Here is a 21650-nt window from a genome sequence, read left to right on the forward strand (position 1 = left end):
TCCTCTCGGGGAGTACAGGGACCCGCACTGAAGTACATCTCTGCTAAGTGAGGGTTATGGAAAGGCTGTAGAAGGAAAGAGGATGGTGCTGGCTGGCTTAGTTTGTTCTTTGTGCTGAGGGTGGGTAACCTCATTAAGACCCAGATATCCCAAGTATGGCAGGAATAACACAGAACTCTAAGTCATGGGGATTTCTTCCTGCTCAGATGCTTGTCTGAGTCTCCAGAAACACTGACGTTTGGACAGATGTACTCTGAGGTTCGAAAGAGGCAGGTTTGAGGACTGGGCATTGCAGGGACACTGGGAGAGGCAGAAGAACCACCATGTCAGAATCTAGCCCACTCCCCTCTAGCAAGTGTGGCGTACTACTTAGAAGCAGTTGCCTGTTTAGGAAGAGGAACATCTTGTGTTCCAGATGTGGTGGGTCAGTGTGGCTCGAGCTCCTCCCTCAATCCTGCACTTGGCACACTTCACCAAGCTATCGTAGCGTTCAAAGGTCGCGACTCATTCAACCTAGTTTCCAAAAGACTACTGATAGGAAGTGTGGCCCCGAGGGAACCATGACCCCTGTCCCCAAACCACCACTCCCCATCTACCACTTGGAGTTCCATCAAGCTCATCAAGCAGCATACCAGTGATGTTCAATGAGGGAAACACATACTTACCCTGAGTTTTGGATTTTTCAGACTAGAAAAATAGTTTTCAAGCTAAAAATGAAAAAAGAAAGGAAAGAAGTCTTATTAGACATCAGTCCCAAACCCTGTCAGGACAAGAGCAACACCTGAGACACGCCACATGAAATGTCGCTGGAGCTGTCACAGGGATACACCTTTGCTCAAAGATCCACAGGTTCCCACTCTCAGGGGCTGTGCAGCCCCGTAGGGCCATCTCACATGAAGCAAGCTGGGCGGGAACCAGGCTGCCCAGTTCAGGGGCTCCCTGGACACCAGAAGCCTCTGACACTGAGGTCAAATCCACTATTCTTACATCATTCAGGACAATGTCTGCCTCACATAAGGACTGGGAGAAAAGAGGGAAGACAAAGAGTTCCTGGCTTCCACTCATGCTATGGCACAAGGTCTCAGATCCTCCAAGGAAAGTGCCGTGGGGCAGGCGGGAGGGAAGGGGGAGGAGGCTTTCTGGGAGGGCCTGGGCCTCACCCACACGGACACTTACTATGGTGCGGTCGATGGTGTGCAGGTAGTAGGAGACGGGCTTCCCCGTCCACGACACTGAGCCCTTCAGGGGCGAGAGCTCCACGACGCGCATGATGGTGCCGATGTCTGCAACGACGGGCACAGGTTAGGGCCTTGTGCACCTGGGGGAATGACTCAGGCGAGGCAGGAAGGGAGCAGAACCGCGCGCCCTCATCACGTGAGGCCGTCCCACTCGCCAGGCCGGTGAGGTGCCTGGATATCAGCACGCTGGCAGGTCAGGGAGGCGCACGGCGTGCACAATGATCCCCGCTAACCCAGGTGCTTGTCCAAGGAAAACGGCAACGAGCCTGACTGGGTGGGATGGAAAAGCACTTGAGGACCACTTGGAAAGAACACGGCTACTAAGATGCCCAGCACCCGAGAAATTATGACCCCAAGGCCAGGTGCCGCAGAGCAACATGGCTCTTCCCCAGGAGGCCAGAGGTCCAGCTCTTCCTGCTGAAGGTTTCTGCACCTGGAGCCCATCACACACACCAACCATTTGCCCCTCAGGCCAATCAGATACAAAAGCAAAGCAGCTTGTAAACTACTGAATTTTCATAACCTGAAGTCAAACGTGTGGGGTCTCAACCCGGGTGGGCAATGTGTAGGGATATCTGTGGTGGTCAAGACAGGGGTGCTCCTGGCATCAAGTAGGTTCCCAGGAAGCTCCCACAGAGATGACCTGGCCCTGAAGTCAGCAGTGCTATGGAGGGACCCTGTACTAACATGTGTCAAATGCTTAAGACCATATATATGGCCTGGCCAGTGTGGCTCAGTGGTTGAGCATTGACCTATAAACCAGAAGGTCGCTGTTTGATTCCTGGTCAGAGCACATGTCCAGGTTTCAGGCTCAATCCCCAGTTGGGGGCGTATCAGAGGCAGCCCATCAGTGAGTCTCTCATCATTGGTTTCTACCTCTCTCCCCTTCTCCCTTCCTCTCTGAAATCAATTAAAAAATCTACATATATAAAAAAGATCATCTGAAGAATTTAGCAACATGAGAGTTTCTTACCACTCAAGTTTCTACTGTTTATTCTGAAGTTCAGAGGTGCAAAGGGCTTCGAGGACACAATTCTGCCACCTGAAACATAAAAGCTGATTATTGCTTTTCATGGGGAAAACCGTCATACACATAAGGAAAGGATGATGGAAGTTAGAGCAGGGAGGAAAAGCCAAAGGAAGAAATGAGCACACAAGTAGCCAGGGACCAGGAGTCCTTTCCGTTTCCTACAAGTAAAAGCAAAATTAAGGTATGCTTAAGCCTGACCTACTAATGGCTTTCCTGTAGAAACTTGCCCAAGGCCTCCTGAAATCCCACAGATGCCGACCTCTGACCCAATGACCCCCACCTGCATAGATGTGTCTCCTAACTCACACTGAATCTGGGAGACATCAGCAGCCCTTATGCCCACCCAGAAGGAAACAGCCTGACTTGTGTATCAGGTTAGGAACTGCCACACAGAAAACACTAATGCCCCATGTTAGTGTGGTTGTTCCAGAGGAAACGGACTGTCACACCTGTCACAGTGAGCATATGTGAGTGGTGCTGCTCATGTTACGATTACGACAGCGTTCTACATGGACTGAAGAAAACACTAAAGTAAACATGTTAATGCTAAACTTTGCAGTGTCAGAAAAAAGAGTCAAATATAAAAGTTAAAGAAAATAATGTTTCATAAATCCATTTAAGTCATACACACACACACACACACACACACACACACACACACACAGCCATACACATGAACACAGCCCCATAACACCCCAGTCAGAGGTGCTCCCCAGTGATCAGACTATTCCTGAGCACCACCCCCACTAGGAAAAGGAAAGGATGGGTCCCAGGGCCGGCCTGGTGCGGGGTCAGGAGGCCACGAGGGGTATTCAAGTCATAGGAGCATCTAAGTGTGGGGGACACAATGAAATAAAACCCAGGGTCCACAGACCGCTTTCATTAGGAATCTGCCATCCTGTGATGCTCACATGACAATGCATGCATGAGGGGACTTCTGAGGGCAAGTCACTATAAGACAATAGATCCTAATGACTAGAGGGTTTAGCAGGCAATCCTACCCCTGAGCTGGCCCATGTGTGACAACCAGGCATTGAGACCTGCAGGAAATGGGGCTCAGAGGGGCAAGGTCAAGCTCACCATAAGGGATAAGTCCAGTATGGATGACATCCCACAGGAAAATGAGCCCAGATAACCCATGGACACTGTCACAAAAGATGGAGGGGCCATTTTCTAGTAAAACTACCCAATAGGCCAAGGCCCGAAGGCCATTTGTGACTATTGGCTGAAGAGATGGGAAAAAACAAAAGAAAAGCTGGGAGAGTTCAAGGAAGGGTGGGACCCAAAGGCCACAGAAATCCCAGACCTCTCCTCTCCTTGGGGCATACAGGTGCTGAGGGAGGGGCCTGAAGGCTCAGGAGATGGTGTGTGTGCAGGGTGCAGTGGACAGTGGCTGCTCACAGTGTTTAAAAACAACCATGCACACACATACACATGCTCACCTGTACACAGAATGGGATCACACATGCTCATACACCCACATGAAACTGGCCGTGTTGAAGGCAGATGAAAGTTATCTGTGTCTATGACCTTCCCCCTCCCCCACCCAGGTCTGCTCTGGGCTGCTTTCTGACCTGGGATAGAGGAAAGGGAGACAGAGGGAAGCAGTAGGGTGGCTCTGGACAGGTGAGGGTGGTTCCAAACACCCTCAGAAAATGCAGAAAGGCCCAGAAAATGCAGAAGGGCCCAGGAAAGATATCCCAGTGTCCTCAGTGCCCCCAGGTTAGGGTTGCCAAACAAACAGGGACACTGGTCTGAATTTCAGATACATATACCTTTGGTAAAAGCTGGGAAGCTAGTTCTTGTCTATAGGAAATTCACAGTTAAACAGATAGCCTATATCTTACTTGCTCATCTGGCCACCCACCCCAAGTCCCTCAGGCTGGCTGAGCAGTGTGTGTGGGGGAGGTCAGGTCATTCCATTCCAAATTCTAAGCTGGGATGCACCCAGCCCGGTACATCAGGTGACAGTGAGAGCCACAGTGAAGGCATCCCCACTGCCTGAAGCCTTCCGATTGGATCTGAAATGGATGGATATGAAAACTTAGAACTCCCACACCTGTAATCGGTGTCAAATCTAGCCAGACCAATGAGTGGCGGCTCAAGAAGCACAGTGAGCCCGCTGCAGCCACATAAGGGTGGAGTTAAGGGAGAAGTACGTTACCTTCCTTCATGTTTGCAAATCGCTCCTTCAGCTGGTGATCCACCTCAGGACCAAAGGCAAAGTTATTCACAAATATAACACTGCAAAATAATATTCCAGTTGAGTAAAACGAAGGTTCCATCTTCACGTGTGTATACAGTGCCAGTGCATATGCTGCCTACTGCTTCCACTGCCAGCTCCATTGTGAGGCCTCCCCAGGCTCTGCCTGCACCACTTCCACCCGGCCCAGGGAATGGGCTCCCGCTGCCCAAGTTTGTTGCTAATGTACAATAATTTAGAAATTTCCATGACCACCACATTGCTGGCCTCTCTGAAAAAAACAAAAAGCCAACAAAACAACAACAACAAAAACCCCACAAGATGAACATGTGCAGGCCAAGGTGGCCCCAGGTCAACCTGTACTGAATGGGTGGTGGCCCCTGCCTGCCCATGGACTTTCTAGATTGGAATGCAGGCAGCACAACTGTAACCTGGGGCCAGGGGCGTGAGGAGAACCAAATATCCAGGCAGGAAGGTAGCACGACTGCTACATCTGAACGTGACACCCAAGGACCCTTGGGACCAGAAGCAAAGCTCTTCCAAGGGACAGTGTAGCTCAGCCTGTCTAATTTTTTCAAATGGTCTCCGGCACCAGATGACCAAAGGAACTTGGATCTGCAGATGCCTGCTGGGATGGCTGAGGAGACTGCTGCCCCGCCAGGAATAAGGAGGTGTTCCCCTGCCTGCTCCCTCACCCACCCAGCCCGGCCCTTGCCCATTAAGAGGAACTCTCTGAATGGCTAAATGCTAGAAACATCCGTGCAGCTGGTTCACGTGAAGACGCAAAGACAAGACAAACAGTTTCATACTTAGAGTCATGTGGCTCTCCTCTCTGCCGCAAGTGCCTCCAGATAAAAACTGCCACGGCAGAAACTGGGCCACGGAGAGCAGAACTGCAGACATGGGGTCACTTCCTCTTTTGAGCGTTACAGAAAACGAAGTGAGCTGTCATCTCCATGCTGCTTGTTTTAATGAAGTCTCAATAGCTTTAAAATCAAGAAATCTCAACCCTTTAAGCAATCAGGTGAAGGAGCAGTAACAGAGGGCCTGACAGGTGCAAGGGCAGAGTGGCAGGAAGGATACTGAAGGGATAAATAAAGGCCAGTACTCTCTCTCTGCTCTATCAAGCAGAGAGAAACAGAGAAGACAGTAAGATTTAAAGTGGGATGGGGGCACCCCAGCTGGCGACAGGCAGAGCATGATGAGGACAGGTAAGCCAAGTTAGGCCATGGCCCTACTCGGAACAGAGCTTGGGAAGGCTGGACACCAGAGTCTTAAGGTGACCAAAGCCATGAGAGGGCAGAACCAAAAAGGCTTTGAAGAAGGAGACTCCAGACACTCCTGCCCTCTCACATTCAGACCTGAGGAAACCAGAAAACTAATTGAGGCAGAGGTCACACCTGACAACAAGCACTGGTGGGGAGGAGACACCCTTGACAGAAAACAGAGTACCTGGGGGACATCCAGGGGAACGCAAGCAGGTCCGCCCTTGGGCCCCCACCCACAGGACCATCACAGGCCAAGCGGATGGTGGGCAGAAGAGGAGCAGGGTGCAGTGTGCTCTCAGGAAGCTGTCACTAGGATGCCCAGAAGACAGGACACTGCAGCCTGGATGCTGCTGGGCAGTGCGTGGTGAGTATGGGGTTCTCCCCACTGGAGAGGTCTCTCATTGCATTCAGACCCGTTCAGCCCACCACAATGGCAGCACGGATCCTATTCGATGGGGATATCCACAGTCATCACAATTCTCTCAAGAAGATGAGGAGGACCTAGTCATTGCGGAACAATGCGCTCACAGAAGCAAAAAAAAAGAGGACACTTCTATGAAAGAGCAATGCCTAGTTCCTATTTGCCTCAAGAACCACACAGTGGGGAACACAGGGTAACCTATAGTAGGTGCGCCCAGAAGAACAGGGAGAGAAGGACAAGACAGCAGGCCAGACTGAAAGCCTGGGATCCACCCGCCAAGGCTGGCCCACCACTCCCCAGCAAGAGCACTTCAGAGGATGCAACGTGGCCTCACAGATCACCATGGTCCTGGCTACCTCGGCTGGTGCATAGAAGACCTTCACACTCTAGCACTGCCTCCTGCTCATCCAGCGAGACCCGTCAAATCTGTAGCTATGCTAGAGGTGAGGGGCAGAGCACAGCAATCCAGCCTGGCATGTCTTAGCCCCAGCCTGAGGCCAGCGGAAGGACAAAGGGAAAATAATAAGAGAGAGGGCAGGCAAGAACTGTACACACAGCTGCAGGAGCTGGTGGACATGGAGGTCACACCTCAAGTCCTCGGTTGAAGGGTCTGCTGGAGCTGGGATGGCTCTGGGATGGCCTCTCATCCAAAGACCAGGCAGGCAGGCCTGCCGAGCAAGCTCAGGGTGTTTCCTGCCAGGCTGTTCACACCCATACTACACTCCCCCCCACAGCGAGTAGAGAAACAGCCTCCCTCCAGTAGGCACAGAGCACAGTGTCCACGTGCAGACACAGCGAGAGCTGAGCTCAGGGCCAAGATCTCCGGGCAGTTTTCCCTCCCTGGCTGCAAAAGTAGGAAAGAGCCCTTCCTGATAGGCTGCGAGGGGCCAGCCACACTGGCCCTAGGCTGGTCACTGACCACCTGCCCTGCTGACAGCCCTGAGAGTGACTCTTGGCAGCCTGAACCAGAAGGGAAGAAGAGAAGAGAAGCTCCAACTGCCTCTGCCATCTAGTTCTGCTTTGAGAAAGGCAGCCATGCCAACCACACAGAAACCTGAGAAAGCGAGATCCCCCCGCCCCCCCGGGGGTGCCCTGCTCGGTCAGGCCCCAGCCCTATCCTCATAGCATTGAGTGGCTACTCCCAAACCCACCATACCTTGTGTTGGCGATCCGCTCTCTCCACTCCTCCGAGAGGAAATCACCTCTTTCCAGCTGAAAGGAAGAACACAGGGACAAGAGCTCATCACGGGTCTCTTTTGGCCCCTGAGCCAGCCTCCCACCTGGCGAGGAACAGATGAAATGAGCACAGAGTCACTAAAATGGGCAGACCTTGAGGTAAGTAAGACTGAGGCATGGCTGCTGGCAGCTCCACAGGGAGGAGGAAACAGTTGGGGATAAACAGAGACCACACACTGCAGTATGGGTCACCATGAGCCCTGGAGTGGGTACCTGGCTAGTGCTAGAGCGCCCATCCCAGAGGGCCAATGCACAGAGCAATGAAGACACTAGAGAAAGTGCCCAGAAGTCACCATGTCTTGTTCACTCATGGCCAGCAGGGGGCGCTCCCAACACATGGCCTGCAGAGCCAGGGAAGGTCATCACCCCATCACAGCGGGGCTGTTCAGGACAGAGGGTGGGTTGGCAAGGGCTACCAGAAACCTGTACTGGGCACACAGGGGAGTGTCCAGGACACAGATCACTGACCATGAGAGACATGGCATAGGCTAAGCTTCTTGCTGTGACGCGAAACACACCTGCTGCAGCTCTCTGACCTGCTTTACCTGAGAACAGCGTCGTTTGGAACTTCAAAACCTGCTTTCAGCACTGCTTTTATTAGCAAACCAATGTCATTCTGCCTCAAGGACAAAGTCTGTCCAAGAGGACACAGTTCTAAATAACTGAACTGTTCAGAGCTGTAACACTTTCCAAAACAAGAAAATTAGTTCTGTAATTCTTCAAAGGCTATCGCCATCACTCCATGGTGTCTATCCAACACAACTGAAAACATGTCCACACAAAAACCTGTCCTTGGACGTCCAAGACAGGACTCTCAGCAACCCAAGGGTGGGAACAACCCAACGTCCGTCCACGGATGGACAGACACACACATGACCCATCCATACTCTGAGTATTGCTCAGCTATGAAAAGGAGTGAAGTACTGACACTTGCTTACAAACACGATGCTCAGTGAGAAAAGCCAGAGCCAAAAAGTCACCAAGTGTGTGATTTCATTACTGCGAAATGCCCAGAATAAGCAAATCCACAGAGACAGGAGCTGGGTTAGTGGTTGTCGCGGGCTAGGGGACTGCTGGTGGCCCCTCATCCATACCACAAGTGCTCTGAAGTGACCAGGAACCCCTTCTCGAGAAGACAGCAGGTGCCCAATGGGCACTGCATCTCTCTCAGGAAGACCCTGAGCAAAGTGTCCTACGGGTGCTACTGCCGCAATGCAGTGAGACCATGTGTCCAGGGCAGGAGCAGCTGTAAATCCTATGTCCTCCCGTGTGCACAGGGAAACCACCCAGGATATCTTGTGACATGATGTGATGTGGTGGCACAGGGCATGAGGAAGTGGCCTGTTCTCTAAACCACTCAGGTGCTGTGGGAGGACCCGCCCACAGACTGGTTGTATCCTATCTCTGAATCCTCTCCCCACCTGAGGAACATTCTGAATCTGCCATGGCTACCAGTGAACAGCCCAGCCAAGATATGGGGAAGTGACTCGAGGCCAAAGTCCTCACTGGAACGGTATAAGACAAAGCTCCCAGAGCAGGCCTAACATCTATCTTCTATCTGTATAAACCACAGCCATGAGGATGACTATCTGCTTTGTCCTGGGTCTTCCCTGCAAATCCACAAACCTGGGGGTCATCCTGAAGACCCTGATGCAGGTGATTTTAGGCTCCTCCTGGTGTGGCCTCTCTCTCCCTGCAGGCTCCCCCATCCAGGCCATAGTGTTTCAAGCCACAGCACCACTGCTCCCTTTGACCTCATACTCAAGGCAAGGAAGCAGCCATAGTCCTCGCCTCTGCCTGCCAGGCCCCTCCGCTCTTGTGCCATGACCATCCAAGGAGTGATTGCCTAAGTGGGCTCTGTGTCACTGAGGCCAATGTGCCTGAGCTAACTCTGGCCATAAAGATGTGCACGTTACCCCCCAAAAAAACCTTGTGACTGGCCCCCAAATCACTGAGTTCTCCTATTTCTCCCATCTGTGGAGACACGCATGAGGGAAAGGAGAGATGGGAGGAGCCTCCAGCACGTACATCATCCTTTCCACGGGGAAACCAGATTTACTCATGTTCCAAGCCAGCAGGTAGGTCCACAGTCTGACTCAGGCAGGGTGATCACACCCCTGTCCCAGCCAGCTCCGCCTCACCACAGACATCCTCCTGGGAGCCACCACCCACACCTCACAGATTCACATGCTCTCGGCATCCAGGAAAAGATCATGGTTTGTATGAAGCATCCACTCCAATGGGGTGACCAAGGCAGGTCCCACCCAAAGCCATGTGAGCAAGAACCATTGATAGGAGGCTCTAGGCTTTGTCGTTCTGCCAATCTGACCGGAGCAGTCACAGATTTATACAGAAAACGCCCAGCTGAACTGCATGACTTCCAGGGACTCAACTCAGGCAGGATCGGAGTAAAGGTGCCAATATCTCCAGAACGCACGCAGCTCACAGATGACTTTCCTAAGGACAAAACAGCCAGCATTCCAGTGCCCGGCAGCTCTGCACCTTCTAGGTCTGCCTGTCAGCAGCACTAGGCTGTCCTAATGTGGACAAGCCTGAAGGGAGCAGCTCTTACCCAGGGGGAGGCCCTGAGACACTTCCCAGAAAGGCACCTATCCCCAGGTGCAGAGGCAGGTCCACGCTGCAGGGCGCCTTTCACACGCAGCACTTCCTTGAGGCCGCAGCGGCCCAAAGTGTCACACATTGGATGAGTGAAACCTGTGTGCCAGGCCCATCACTGGGAACCAAGAGCACACAATCAGGTTGTGAGCAGATGACTGAGGTACTGCAGGGTTCTGGACATCAGCTTGGGCAGAGCTGGATGAAGCATCCCCCAGGTGGAGGTATGACAGGTAAGCAGACAGAGCCAAGTGGAAGGAGCGGATAAGGCACCAATGGAAGGAGAAATATGAGTGGGCAGGAAGGTCCTAGACCAGGGGTGGGCAAACTTTTTGACTCGAGGGCCACAATGGGTTCTTAAACTGGACCGGAGGGCCGGAACAAAAGCATGGATGGAGTGTTTGTGTGAACTAATATAAATTCAAAGTAAACATCATTACATAAAAGGGTACGGTCTGTTTTTTTTTTTTAGTTTTATTCATTTCAAACGGGCTGAATCCAGCCCGCGGGCCGTAGTTTGCCCACGGCTGGACTAGACACTGGGAACTGCTGGGCTGCAAGACAGGGAGGGTCAAGGGCAGAGGCTGGCCTTGCCTGCCTGGGCGGTACCTCCGCAGATCGAGAGGGAAACAGGGGAGGAAGAGGCCACCAGGGACCCTTGGCCCTGTGAAGTAGGCTCTGGGGCCTAGAGAAATACACTGGGCTATTTTTAGGCTCCTGTTGGCTTTGTTTGCTCTCCAGTTCTTAAGTAACAGGAGACAAGACTGCACTTGCCAACCCAGCGCCTGGTTGAAGCCACAGAAAGCTGCTGGGACTCCTCTCAAGACCCAGGACACATTCCTGCCAAATCCAGGCATCCAGCAATCAGGCAGATTCTCACCGCACTCTCTTGGAGCAGGGCTGCACCCAACAGGACCAGCTCCGGAAGCAAGCGAGAAGACACCAAAGGCACAGATGGCTGCTCAGCCTGCGGCCAGCTGTTCCAGATCCCACCAAGGCGGGAACCAAGTGTCCTTTTAGTCAAATTCTACTCCCTGACACTTTGCAGGAGCCACATTGGGCTAATGAGCACCCTAAGCCCCATGAGACCCCAAGAACGAGATGGTTTCCATGCAGGGAGCTCTCCTGTGTGCCCAATGATATAGCACAATGTTCAGACGCATCACTGACCCCCAAACACCCACAGGGCTAGGCGCTGCCACTGGATGGTGACAGAAGGAAGAAGAAGAAAGGATAAATGAAGTGCCCAGGGCAAGCCCCCACTTCCCCCGCAGCTTCCTCCAAACTGCAGAGTGCTGAAGGCAACAGGGGGATTGATCGGGGCTGTTCTGGGAACCAGGTCAATAAAAACTCTTATACTGTGCGCTTGGAACTGTTGGGCTCACTCACCAGAAGCAGAAAGTATTTTTTGAACTTAAAAACCTGTGTTTTGCCCTAGCCTGTGTGGCTCAGTTGGCTTGGCATTTTCCCATGCACCAAAAGACTGTCAGTCGGCACATGCCTGGGTTGCGGGCTTGAGCCCCGGTGGGGGGCAGGTGGGAGGCAGCCAATCAATGTTTCACTGTCACATCAATGTTTTTTCTCTCTCTCCTCTCCCACCCTTCCTCCCTCCCTCTCCAAAAATCAACAAAAAATCTTTTTAAAAAGCCCCCAAATACCTGTGTTTTAAGGAAGCCATTAAGTGTTAAGAAAATGGTTAGCTATCTGGAACTCCCAACCAACAGATACAACAATCAGGTGGAAAGATGTTTCTTGGGAACAAGAAGCAGCTGGACTTACTACCCAATCAGCCTGCAGGACAAATGCCAGAGAACTTTAGGTGTTGGAGAAACAAGAGAGGTCAAAGGAGTTGACTCCTCACCTTTCACTGTGTGGAAAAAAATCTGGAAGACATTCCACCAATAAAAAGGGAAGGAGAGCTAGGCCCACCCCTGAATGTGCAAGTCCTGCCAAGGAAAAGCAAAAGAGCAGCGGAAGGAGCACTTCCAAACTCACTGTACGAGGACAGCATCACCGACACCAAAACCAAAGACGGTACAAGAAAGGGAAACCACCGACTAAGACATGGATGCAAAAACCCTCAACTAGACAGGAACAAACCAAAAACCCAACAACATGTGAGGACACACACCATGCACCAGTGGGATTTACCCTGGGTGTGGACGGTCAGCTCAACGAACCTCCATCACATCAACAGGCCACAATGAGAAAACCACATGGTTATATCAACAGGAGCAGAAAATGTATAGTAAAATCCAACAACTTTTCATGATAATGATTCTCAGCAAATTAAGAATAGAGGGGAACTCTGTCAACTTCAGAAAAAATATCCACAAAATACCTACAGCGAATGTCATACTCCATGGCGAGAAACTTGAGGTTTTCCCACTAAGATCAGGAACTAGGCAAGATGACCCCTCACCCCCGCTCTTCAACACTGTACTGGAAGTCCTAGCTAACGCAATGAGACACAAAAAGTAAACACAAGGTGTACAGATTGGGGAGGAAGAAATAAAACTGTCTGTTCGCAGATGACATGATCATCTATGCAGAAAATCTGAAATAATTAACAAAAAATAACCTGGAACTAATAAGCAATTATAGTGAGGTTACAAGATAAAGGTAATATTATATATTATACAGTGTGGCTCAATGGTTGAATGTCAACTTATGAACCAGGAGGTTCAATTTCCTGCCCAGGTTACAGACTTGTTCCCCAGTAAGGGGATGTGCAGGAGGCAGCCAATCAATGATTCTCTCTCATTATTGATGATTCTATCTCTCTCACTCTCTCCCTCTCCCTTCCTTTCTGAGATCAATAAAAATATATTTTAAAAAATACAACATGTAAAGGTCAGTTGCTTTCTAATAAACCAGCAATGAACAAATAGAATTTGAAATTAAAACAACAACACCATTTATTATCAGCATCACAACAAAAGGAGAGAAATACTTAGGTATAAATCTAACAAAATATGTACAAGATCTATGTGAGGAAAAGTACAAAGCTCTGATGAAAGAAGCCAAAGAACTAGATGAATGGAGAGAAAGTCAATGTTTATGAATGCGAAGAATCAATATTGTCAAGATGTCAGCTCTTCCCAACTTAACCTACAAATTCATCACAATCCCAATGAGAATCCTAGCAAGTTATTATGTGGATATTGACACACTGATTCTAAAGTTTATATGGAGGCAAAAGGTCCAGAACAGGCAACACAATATTGAAGAACAAAATCAGAGAACTGATGCTACCCGATTTTAAGACATACTCTAAAGCGCCAGTAATCAATACAGCATGTATTCTATCCAGCAATTATGTTTGCTGATATTCCAAAGGACTTAAAAACTTATGTCTCACTAAACTCGGCACACACATGGTTATAGCAGCTTAATTTATAATTGCAAAATTTTTGAAGCATCCAAAATGCCTTTCAGTAAGTGAATAATTACACAAACGTGATACATAAAGATTATAGGATATTCTCCAGTACTAAGAAGAAATTACCTATCAAGCTATAAGAACACATGGAAGAAGCTTGAATGCATGCTATTAAGAGAAAAAAAAAGAAAAAAAAAAAGCCAATCTGAAAGACTACATACTGTATGATTCCAACTATATGACATTCTGGAAAAGGTAAAACTATGGAAACAGCAGTGAAAATACTTTATATATTATAATAATGAATCTATGTCATTATACATTTGTTCATACCCATAGAATACACAACATCAAGATTGAACCTTAAGGTAAACTATAGACTTTGGGTGATCACCATGTGTCAAAGTAGTAGTCACTATTCTGGCGAATGATGTTGATAACTGGGAAGACTAGGCATGTGTGGGGACAGGGAGTACATGGGAAATCTTTGTACCTACCTCTCAATTTTGTTGTAAACATAAAACTACTCTTAAAAAAAGATTTTAGCCCTAGCCTGTTTGGCTCAGTGGATAGAGCACAGACCCACGAACTGAAGGGTCCCAGTTTCCATTCTGGTCAAGGGCTCGTACCTTGGTTGCAGGTTCCCTGGCCCCGGTCGGGGTGCGTGCAGGAGGCAACCAATAGATGTGTCTCTCTCACATTGATGTTTCTCTCAGTCTCTTCCTCTCCCTTCCACTCTCTCAGGTGAGGATTAACAAAACAAAACAAAAAAAAGGTCTTATAAAAAATAAGCAGCCCTAGCCGGTTTGGCTCACTGGATGGAGCGTCGGCCTGGGGACTGAAGGGTCCCGGGTTCGATTCCAGTCAAGGGTATGTACCTTGGTTGCAGGCACATCCCCAGTGGGGGATGTGCAGGAGGCAGCTGATCGATGCTTCTCTCTCATTGATGTTTCTAACTCTCTATCCCTCTCCCTTCCTCGCTGTAAAAAAATCAATAAAATACATTTAAAAAAAAAAAAGAATAAGCAAACACACACACAGAAGGACAGCGTGTGTTGCCCTGGCTTGTGTGTTCAGTGGTTAGAGCACTACCCTGAGCAACGAAGGGTCAAAGGTTTGATTCCTGATCAAGGGCACATACCTGGGTTGTAGGTTCAATCCCCAGCCCAGGTCAAGGGGCATGAGGGAGGCAACCAATCAATGTTTCTCTCTCTCCCTCCCTCCCTTCCACTCTCTCTAAAAATCAATGGAAAAAATATTCTCAGGTCACAGAACAGACACATAGACTAATGGACAGAACAGAGAGCACAGAAACAGACCACCACAAACATAGCCAACTGATCTCTGACAAAGGAGCAAAGATAGTCTTTACAACAGATGGTGCTGGAACAACTTAATCTCCACATACAAAGAAATGAATTAAGACCTAGACCTTACATTCTTCATAAAAATTAACTTAAATAAACCATAGACTTAAATGTAAAACACAAAACTAAAACTCCTGTAAGATATTGTGAAGGTAAACCTAGGTGACCTTAGTTTTAGCGAGGACTCTTAAATACACCAAAAGCATGATCTGTGAAAGAAGAAGCTGTTATATTGTTTCCAAGGAGCAGGAATTTCCTTTTTCCTACTCTCCTATACCTCCGATTGATCCCCGAACTATGATTATACGATTTAATCCATTTCCCTAATATCTCAGGGACATCAATTTCCACTCAATAGTCAACACCCCATGGGACAGCCTGCTCTAAACTGGTGACAATACAGAGGGAGAGGACTGACCAGTTGTGAGAGCCCTTTGGGAGGGAAGAGCCACAGGACCAGCTGGTAGAACCAGGAAGAATCTAAGTGGTTTTGGCCTCAACAACTGGGTAGGTGGTAGATAATGAACTGAGAAAGGAAGAGAAGGACCTGTTAAAGATCTGGTTTTAGACCCACACCAAATGAATAGACACTGCATTACAGCTGTATGTCCATGGGCAGCAGGAAACCCTGGTAGAAAGATGAACAGGGAGTCTTGAGCATGGAAATGCATTTCAAGAAGTAGATGTAGATGCCCCGGGCAGAAGGAGCAGAGAGACCAGAAGATCTAGGCCAGGGCCTGAGGAACCTTGTCGTTGAAAGGCTGGGCTGAATGAAGATCAAGGGGCAGCCCAGAGAGCCGTAGAGAATGCTGCCCCTAATCCCAGCCTTGCCAAGAAAAGGTGCTTGTGGGCTGGGTCACATGCTGCTGGGAAGGCAGCAAGAGAAAGATGCCGCTCAGCTGGCCAGTGGATTGGGGAAGCAGCTGTTCCCTTCATCCCCTACTTACCCACCTCGCACCAGCTCCACTACACACACACATGCACGACATGGAAGGAGGGGCCGCCTTGGAAGAAGCCCCAAGTGGTTCTGGAGACACGCAGAGGGCAGGTGATGATTACCTTTGTGCTAACCAAGGCCTGAGAAAGATGTGCCACCTCTGTTCTCTGAAAGCGTGGAGCAGGAGTTAGGAACACCTGCCCCCAAAATGGCCCCTGAAAGAGGCCAAGAAGGGGTGAAAAAGAGGGAAAGAGAGGAGGGAGAACTTCTAGGTAATGTCAGCCATCCCATCCAAGGGGCTCCTGAAGGGAGCTAAGCAGGCCTTCCTCCAGCAATACCACATGCCCAGCTCGGGCTAGGCCGGGGCAAGAATGGGTGAGCAGGGGCTGCCCCAGTGGGGATGAGCTGGATGCCATAGGAGATGAACGGCGGGTCTGGGAGGAGGAGAAAGTATAGGGGACTTGTTAGCCAAGGGGGCATGGAGCGATGGCACTCACTGTGTATTCTGCATGCTTTTTTCCATACCATTTCATCCACTTCCTGAACTCTCGATCCATGGTCTGCAAGGGAACAAAATCAGACAGCCCATCAGAAATCCAGGAAGGCAGAGGAACTTGGGCAGATGGCCTGTGGCTCCTCGAGGCCCATCCATCCCCTTGTTCCCCTCCCATTCTGACAGATTAAGCCGAGACTGCCAGTCTGCCCCCTCCACCAACACAACCAGTAAGCAACAGCTCCAGGAGGATTCTGGGGGTCCCATGGATGGTAGACTGTGGGCCTATAATAGTTCCCAGCCTTCAGGGAACCGGAGGACACCAGAGTCCAAACCACAAACATCTCTGTTGGATGAGATGATGCTCAGACCCATTTACTCCGCAGACAGTATTACCAGCTGACCCCACCCTGGGGGCAAGAGGCTATAGTTTCCAGAGGAACAGAAACACACTAACAGAGACCCAAACTCACATTGGAGACCAAAGAGCCTCAGAGCTCCTGCCTGGATGACCCTCTCTCCCCATGTCCCACCACACCCCCATCCCCACCACCTGATGATGGGGGCAAACAGAAGTGAAGAAGAAAAGAGGTACAAAGACATGGCCAAGTCCCCCAAATGGCTCACCTCCGCGTACTTGGCTGGGATGTCTGCTTTCTCGACTCCGTAGTGATGTTTGCAGTTGGTGGCCGCGGCGACTTGCAGCACGACCTGGCCCACTCCTTCAGAGAGAGGTGGGGGGAGGGGTAGTCACAGATGCAGGACCATGATGGAAGGTGGGAGAAGCCAGGTGGGCAGTGGCCAGGAGAGTATTAGGCAGAGCCCCCAGACTCTCCACGAAGGCACACGCATTCACTAGGGGATGGCTGTCACACTTCGGCTCCCACAACTAGAATTGGTCTATGGCCAGATGAAGCATGAACTATCCAGACACAGACACAGCCCTTAGAGACTGATGCCACAGGGTAAGGCTCCCATTTATCTCAAATCCACACTACACTGCTGCCACAGCACAGCAAGGCTCACCAGATCGGACATCGCCTTGAGAACACCATCAATGCTTGTCAATGACTAGGTTTAAAACGGGATTGGAGGTGGCAGGAGAACCCCCCGAAAAACAGAAATGGGATCTCCAAACCACTGTCACTGGTGGCATCATTGCCCAGCCGGACAAGGAGGAGGAGCTGAGATCCAGGAAAGGGACATTGCCTGCCAGCGCCAGCACTGTGGACCTTAGCCAGCAACCTGTCCTCCCATGAGAGGTCAGCTTTGCATTTCAAATAATGTTAGGAGCCCTTCAATTTTCCATTTTGAATAGAAGGTATTCAAATAATAAAAATAAACACACATGCCTGACTGGCGTGGCTCAGTGTTTGAGTGTTGATCTATGAACCAGAAGGTCCAGGTTCGATTCCTAGTCAAGGCACATGTCCAGATTGCGGACTCGATCCCCAGTGTGGGGCATTGCAGGAGACAGCCGATCCATGATTCTCTCTCATCACTGATGTTTCTCTCTCTCTCCTCTCTCCCTTCCCCTCTGAAATCAATACAGTACACACACACACACACACACAATTTTTTTTTCCACACACATATTTTAAGAAGCACACTATTTAGAAACACAGGTAAATGAAAGCCCACAGGTAAAGGTCGTGAGGGTCCCTACCAGGGGCAGGGAAGGTAGTGAGAGTCATGCACAAGACTGGTGGTTTTAAAAAATCATCACTCTTTCAATGTAAGAGAGATAACTTAAACAGCCTTCTAGATAACTGGCTTTTGAACCACATGCATCCCAGTTAAAATATGAATTGTGTGCTTGAAAAGGGCTTAAACTAAGGATGACGCTACCAAAAATGTCATCTTATTCCCAAGTGTCGAGGACACACGTGCCTGTTCAGACAAGGCTTTAAAGTCTGTAAGCGTGAGGCTATAGTGTATAAACAAAGTCACACGGGGACGGCAAAGATACCCAAAAGGGAGGCTGTGCACAGGATTCCTAGTAGAGCAATCTGATTTTGACAGTCAGATAATCAGCCCTGTCGTGCCAATCAGAATATCCTACCAGGAATCAATCAGCCTGATGTTTACTCATTCTACAAAGCTCATCTTGGGCACACCTGCCAGGCCCCTGTAGCTGTCCTGCTAAGACAGGCCTTGCTCCCAGTAGCCTCCACTGGTGCTGAGGATGTCCCATAAGAAAGAAATAGGGGGCTGCTGGGGCTGGAGAGAGCTGGGACCCCACCCAGGTATTGAGAAGCAGAAAGGGCTTAGTTGAAACCTGTTGGGATGTAACTGTTTCCTCCATCTCTGGGGGAGCTAGAGGATCTGCAGGAAGGTCGGATGGGGCAATGGGTGTGAGGGAGGACCTGCCCCTCCAGCAACCTCACACTCTGAACTTTTCACAGAGGAGGTCTGGGGACTTGGAGCATAGCCCTGGGGCACCTGTCCCACACTCACCACTTCCCAGGTCCACAAACAGGTCGTCCTCGGTCATCTTGATCTCATCAATCATCTGTGCGACCAGGTCAAAGGAGGTCTCCCCATATACCTCTGGGGAGAAGGGCTCGTAGTTGTTGAGCTTCTCAGGGTCTGTCACTGAGTGGTTGTAGACCTGCTGCAGGATGTGCCGCAGGAGCCCATTGGACGGCCGCGTATTCAGCTTCATGGGCTGCGTGGTTCCCTTCCACTGCAGACACCAAGGAAAAGTGCAGGAATGCGTCACACAGGGGAAAATACACCCTACGACCTTCACACCCCAACACCAGGTTACTGCTTCCTACTGAAAAAAAAGTGTGCATGTGTATATACAAGTGTGTGCCTGGGTACATGGGCATTATATGAGCCTGAACATGTATAAGGGTATGTATGTATATAGGTGTGCATGTGTGTGTATAACTGGCGAGCAATAAGGCCCACAGTGCACACAATGCTCACTGCCTGGGCCCTGCCATGCTGCCATGCTGCCTCGCTACATAACAGGGTTGTTAGCCTGTTGACCTCAGAACCCTGGCCTCAGAATGACTGTCTTCCTGAAAAGAAATGGGCCCAGAGGAGCAGAGAGCCAGCACCCTTCAGCCTTGGCCTTCCCCTCTTGGGATCAAGTAATGTGAAGGACAATGGGGTTAAGAACCACAGTTGGGGTCTAGATGAGGAGATAGGTCTGAGGGGAGAGTGAGGCCACCTACCAGCTGGTGGATGCTGTCGATGGCCCGGTTGTACTTATCACAGAGCCTCTGCATGCTTTCGAAGCTGAAAAAGGCAAAAGAAAGGCACTGGTTACTGCCAAGCTCAGAACAGGACACCAGGAAGGGATGGCACGTGGACAGATGTCACAGGGTCAGGCAGAGCCTGGCTCCCACCCAGAGGTCACAGGGCACCAAAGAATACCCCACATGGGCAACAAGGCTAGGCCAAGAGTTTCAAGGTGAGGCAGTCATGGCTATGAGGCTGTATCTTGTACTCACAGGCCAAACCCGAGGTCAATGGTGTGCTCATCAGGCCATAGATCAGAAAAGGGGTTCACACAGCCATTCCTAGAGCCCCATGGGGAATGGGACCCAGACCAGGCCCTCACCCCCAACCCAGCAGGCAGGCTCTCACGGCCTTTCTCTCCCTGCCTGGATCCCGCAGCCCTCCCGCCCTCGGCCCTGACTCGGATGGGTGCTGAGAACACCCACAGGGAGAAAGGGCAACTGGCTTTGCTGGACCACGCCCGATGCCCTGACTGTGCAGAAAGGAGGGCAGCACCTCCTCCCTTCACACCGGTATCACTTCTGTTTACTTTTTTAAAGTTTCCACACTTTCAAAGATATAAGCAGCATGTGTTCGATATATAATGAGAGCTTGGGGGAGTTTTGTTTTTTTAATATATATATTTTTATTGAAAGGAGAAGGAGAGAGACAGACAGAAACATCAATGATAAGACAGAATCATTGATCAGCTGCCTCCTGCATGCCCCACACTGGGGACCAAGCCTGCAACCCAAGCATATGCCCTGACCGGGAATTGAACTGTGACCTCTTGGTTCATAGGTCGATGTTCAACCACTGAGCCAAGCCAGTCAAGCGGGGGGAGTTTTTTAAGAAACGAAATTTTTGGGGAGGGTGCAGGATCAGGATGGATGGAGTCAATGGGGGAGGAAACAGGGACACTGAATAATTTCAAAAAAAAAAAGAATCTAAATTCTCCCAAACATAATCAATTTTATTTTAGGTGTTAATTTTCAATGAAATCCCCTAAACCAGGGGTTTTCACCTGGGATTGTCATGCCCCCAAGGAATACAGGGTGATGTCTGGGAACATCTGTTTTGTCATGACTTGGGGTGCTCCTAGCATCTAGTAGGTGGGGGCCAGGGATGCTGTTCAGCACCCACAGTGCCCAGGACCGCCCCACAGAAAGTGACCCAGCCCTGATGTCCACAGTGCCACAGGGGAGGACACGCACCAGGTTTCTGTGCTATATAAAAGGAGCATCCCTGGGGCTCTCTGTCCGTTCAGCGATGCCAGCTGAGTAATGGGCTCCTTCACACACGGGACACAGAACCACTACTCCCCAGAGCACCTTCGATACCTACCCCACTCCTCATTCTCAGCCCTAGATTTACAGAGTTTAGGGGCACTTTCCTTCCTAACAGAAGTAACAAACTCAACTAAGACCAGCACCCACATGACAGGTTTGCAATGCCCTTGGATGGCAGCTGCCATTGAAAAAGCTAGAGAGTTCAAGGGCAGGACAGAGCAGCCACCACCAAAGCCTGAAGAGTTCTCACAAAGGACAGTGCCTAGAAACATCAGACCGGGCTGATGCAATTAGTAACCAGGAACAACAAGCTCCAGCACATTCCAGAAGACCAGTTACAGGATGGAGGTGACGAGAGGCATGAGGGGCCAGCAGGCTCACAGTGGACAGAGGCCCTCCTGGCCCTGTGGCCCTGAGTCCACCTAGCAGATGAGAGGATGACTTAGCAGCAGGTCCAGGGCTCTGGTTCACACTTTCTGTGGCCGCAGGCAGAAGCCACTACACTATTCACCACTCTGCATTTTAGTTCTTGTGCTCCAACTTTCACATCACCCCTTCAACCCAACCACAGTGACCACTCACAGCTTCCGACCACCCCTAGGAGACATTCTCCTGCAAGGATGAGCAGAGGCGGGGGCTCAGAGCACCTGGGCCATATCCCTGCAGCCTAGCCCCAGACAGGAATCCACCCCAACAGACCAAGCTCAGCCCCACGGGCGATCCCTGCTGTCCCTTTGCTTGAAAGAGAAATGGTCCCACTGCTCGCCTGACCCTCATGTTGCACCAGTCCCTCGAGGGATGCCATCAGACTGGCCCCACCGCTCTCTGCCAACTCTGACATCCTTCCAGTCTTTTCTAAGCCAACTGAACATAAAAGGAAGAACATTAAACTTCCAATTCAAGCGTCTTGTAGCAAAAGCACCTCTCAAACATCTGCTG

The 21650-nt window shown here is 50.3% G+C and overlaps 1 protein-coding gene across 6 annotated transcripts in view; it reads right to left on the bottom strand.

Moving 5' to 3' along the window:
• The window catches only part of DOT1L (DOT1 like histone lysine methyltransferase), a 61490-nt gene that overhangs the window by 21333 nt on the left and 18507 nt on the right, over positions 1-21650 (bottom strand). For 4 of the 6 annotated variants that reach the window (XM_059697274.1, XM_059697275.1, XM_059697272.1 and 1 more), the window contains exons 4-12: positions 19377-19440; positions 18649-18877; positions 16819-16913; positions 16196-16258; positions 7317-7372; positions 4433-4512; positions 2212-2280; positions 1177-1283; positions 666-707 (exon numbers count right to left, since the gene is read on the bottom strand). In XM_059697274.1, coding sequence (XP_059553257.1) covers positions 666-707; positions 1177-1283; positions 2212-2280; positions 4433-4512; positions 7317-7372; positions 16196-16258; positions 16819-16913; positions 18649-18877; positions 19377-19440 — 805 coding nt within the window. Of the gene's footprint in view, positions 1-665; positions 708-1176; positions 1284-2211; positions 2281-4432; positions 4513-7316; positions 7373-16195; positions 16259-16818; positions 16914-18648; positions 18878-19376; positions 19441-21650 lie in introns of those variants that run through there. The other 2 variants (XM_059697273.1, XM_059697276.1) reach the window with 2 other exon arrangements.

Source organism: Myotis daubentonii, chromosome 5, assembly GCF_963259705.1.
Source record: "Myotis daubentonii chromosome 5, mMyoDau2.1, whole genome shotgun sequence".
NCBI lineage: Eukaryota > Metazoa > Chordata > Mammalia > Chiroptera > Vespertilionidae > Myotis > Myotis daubentonii.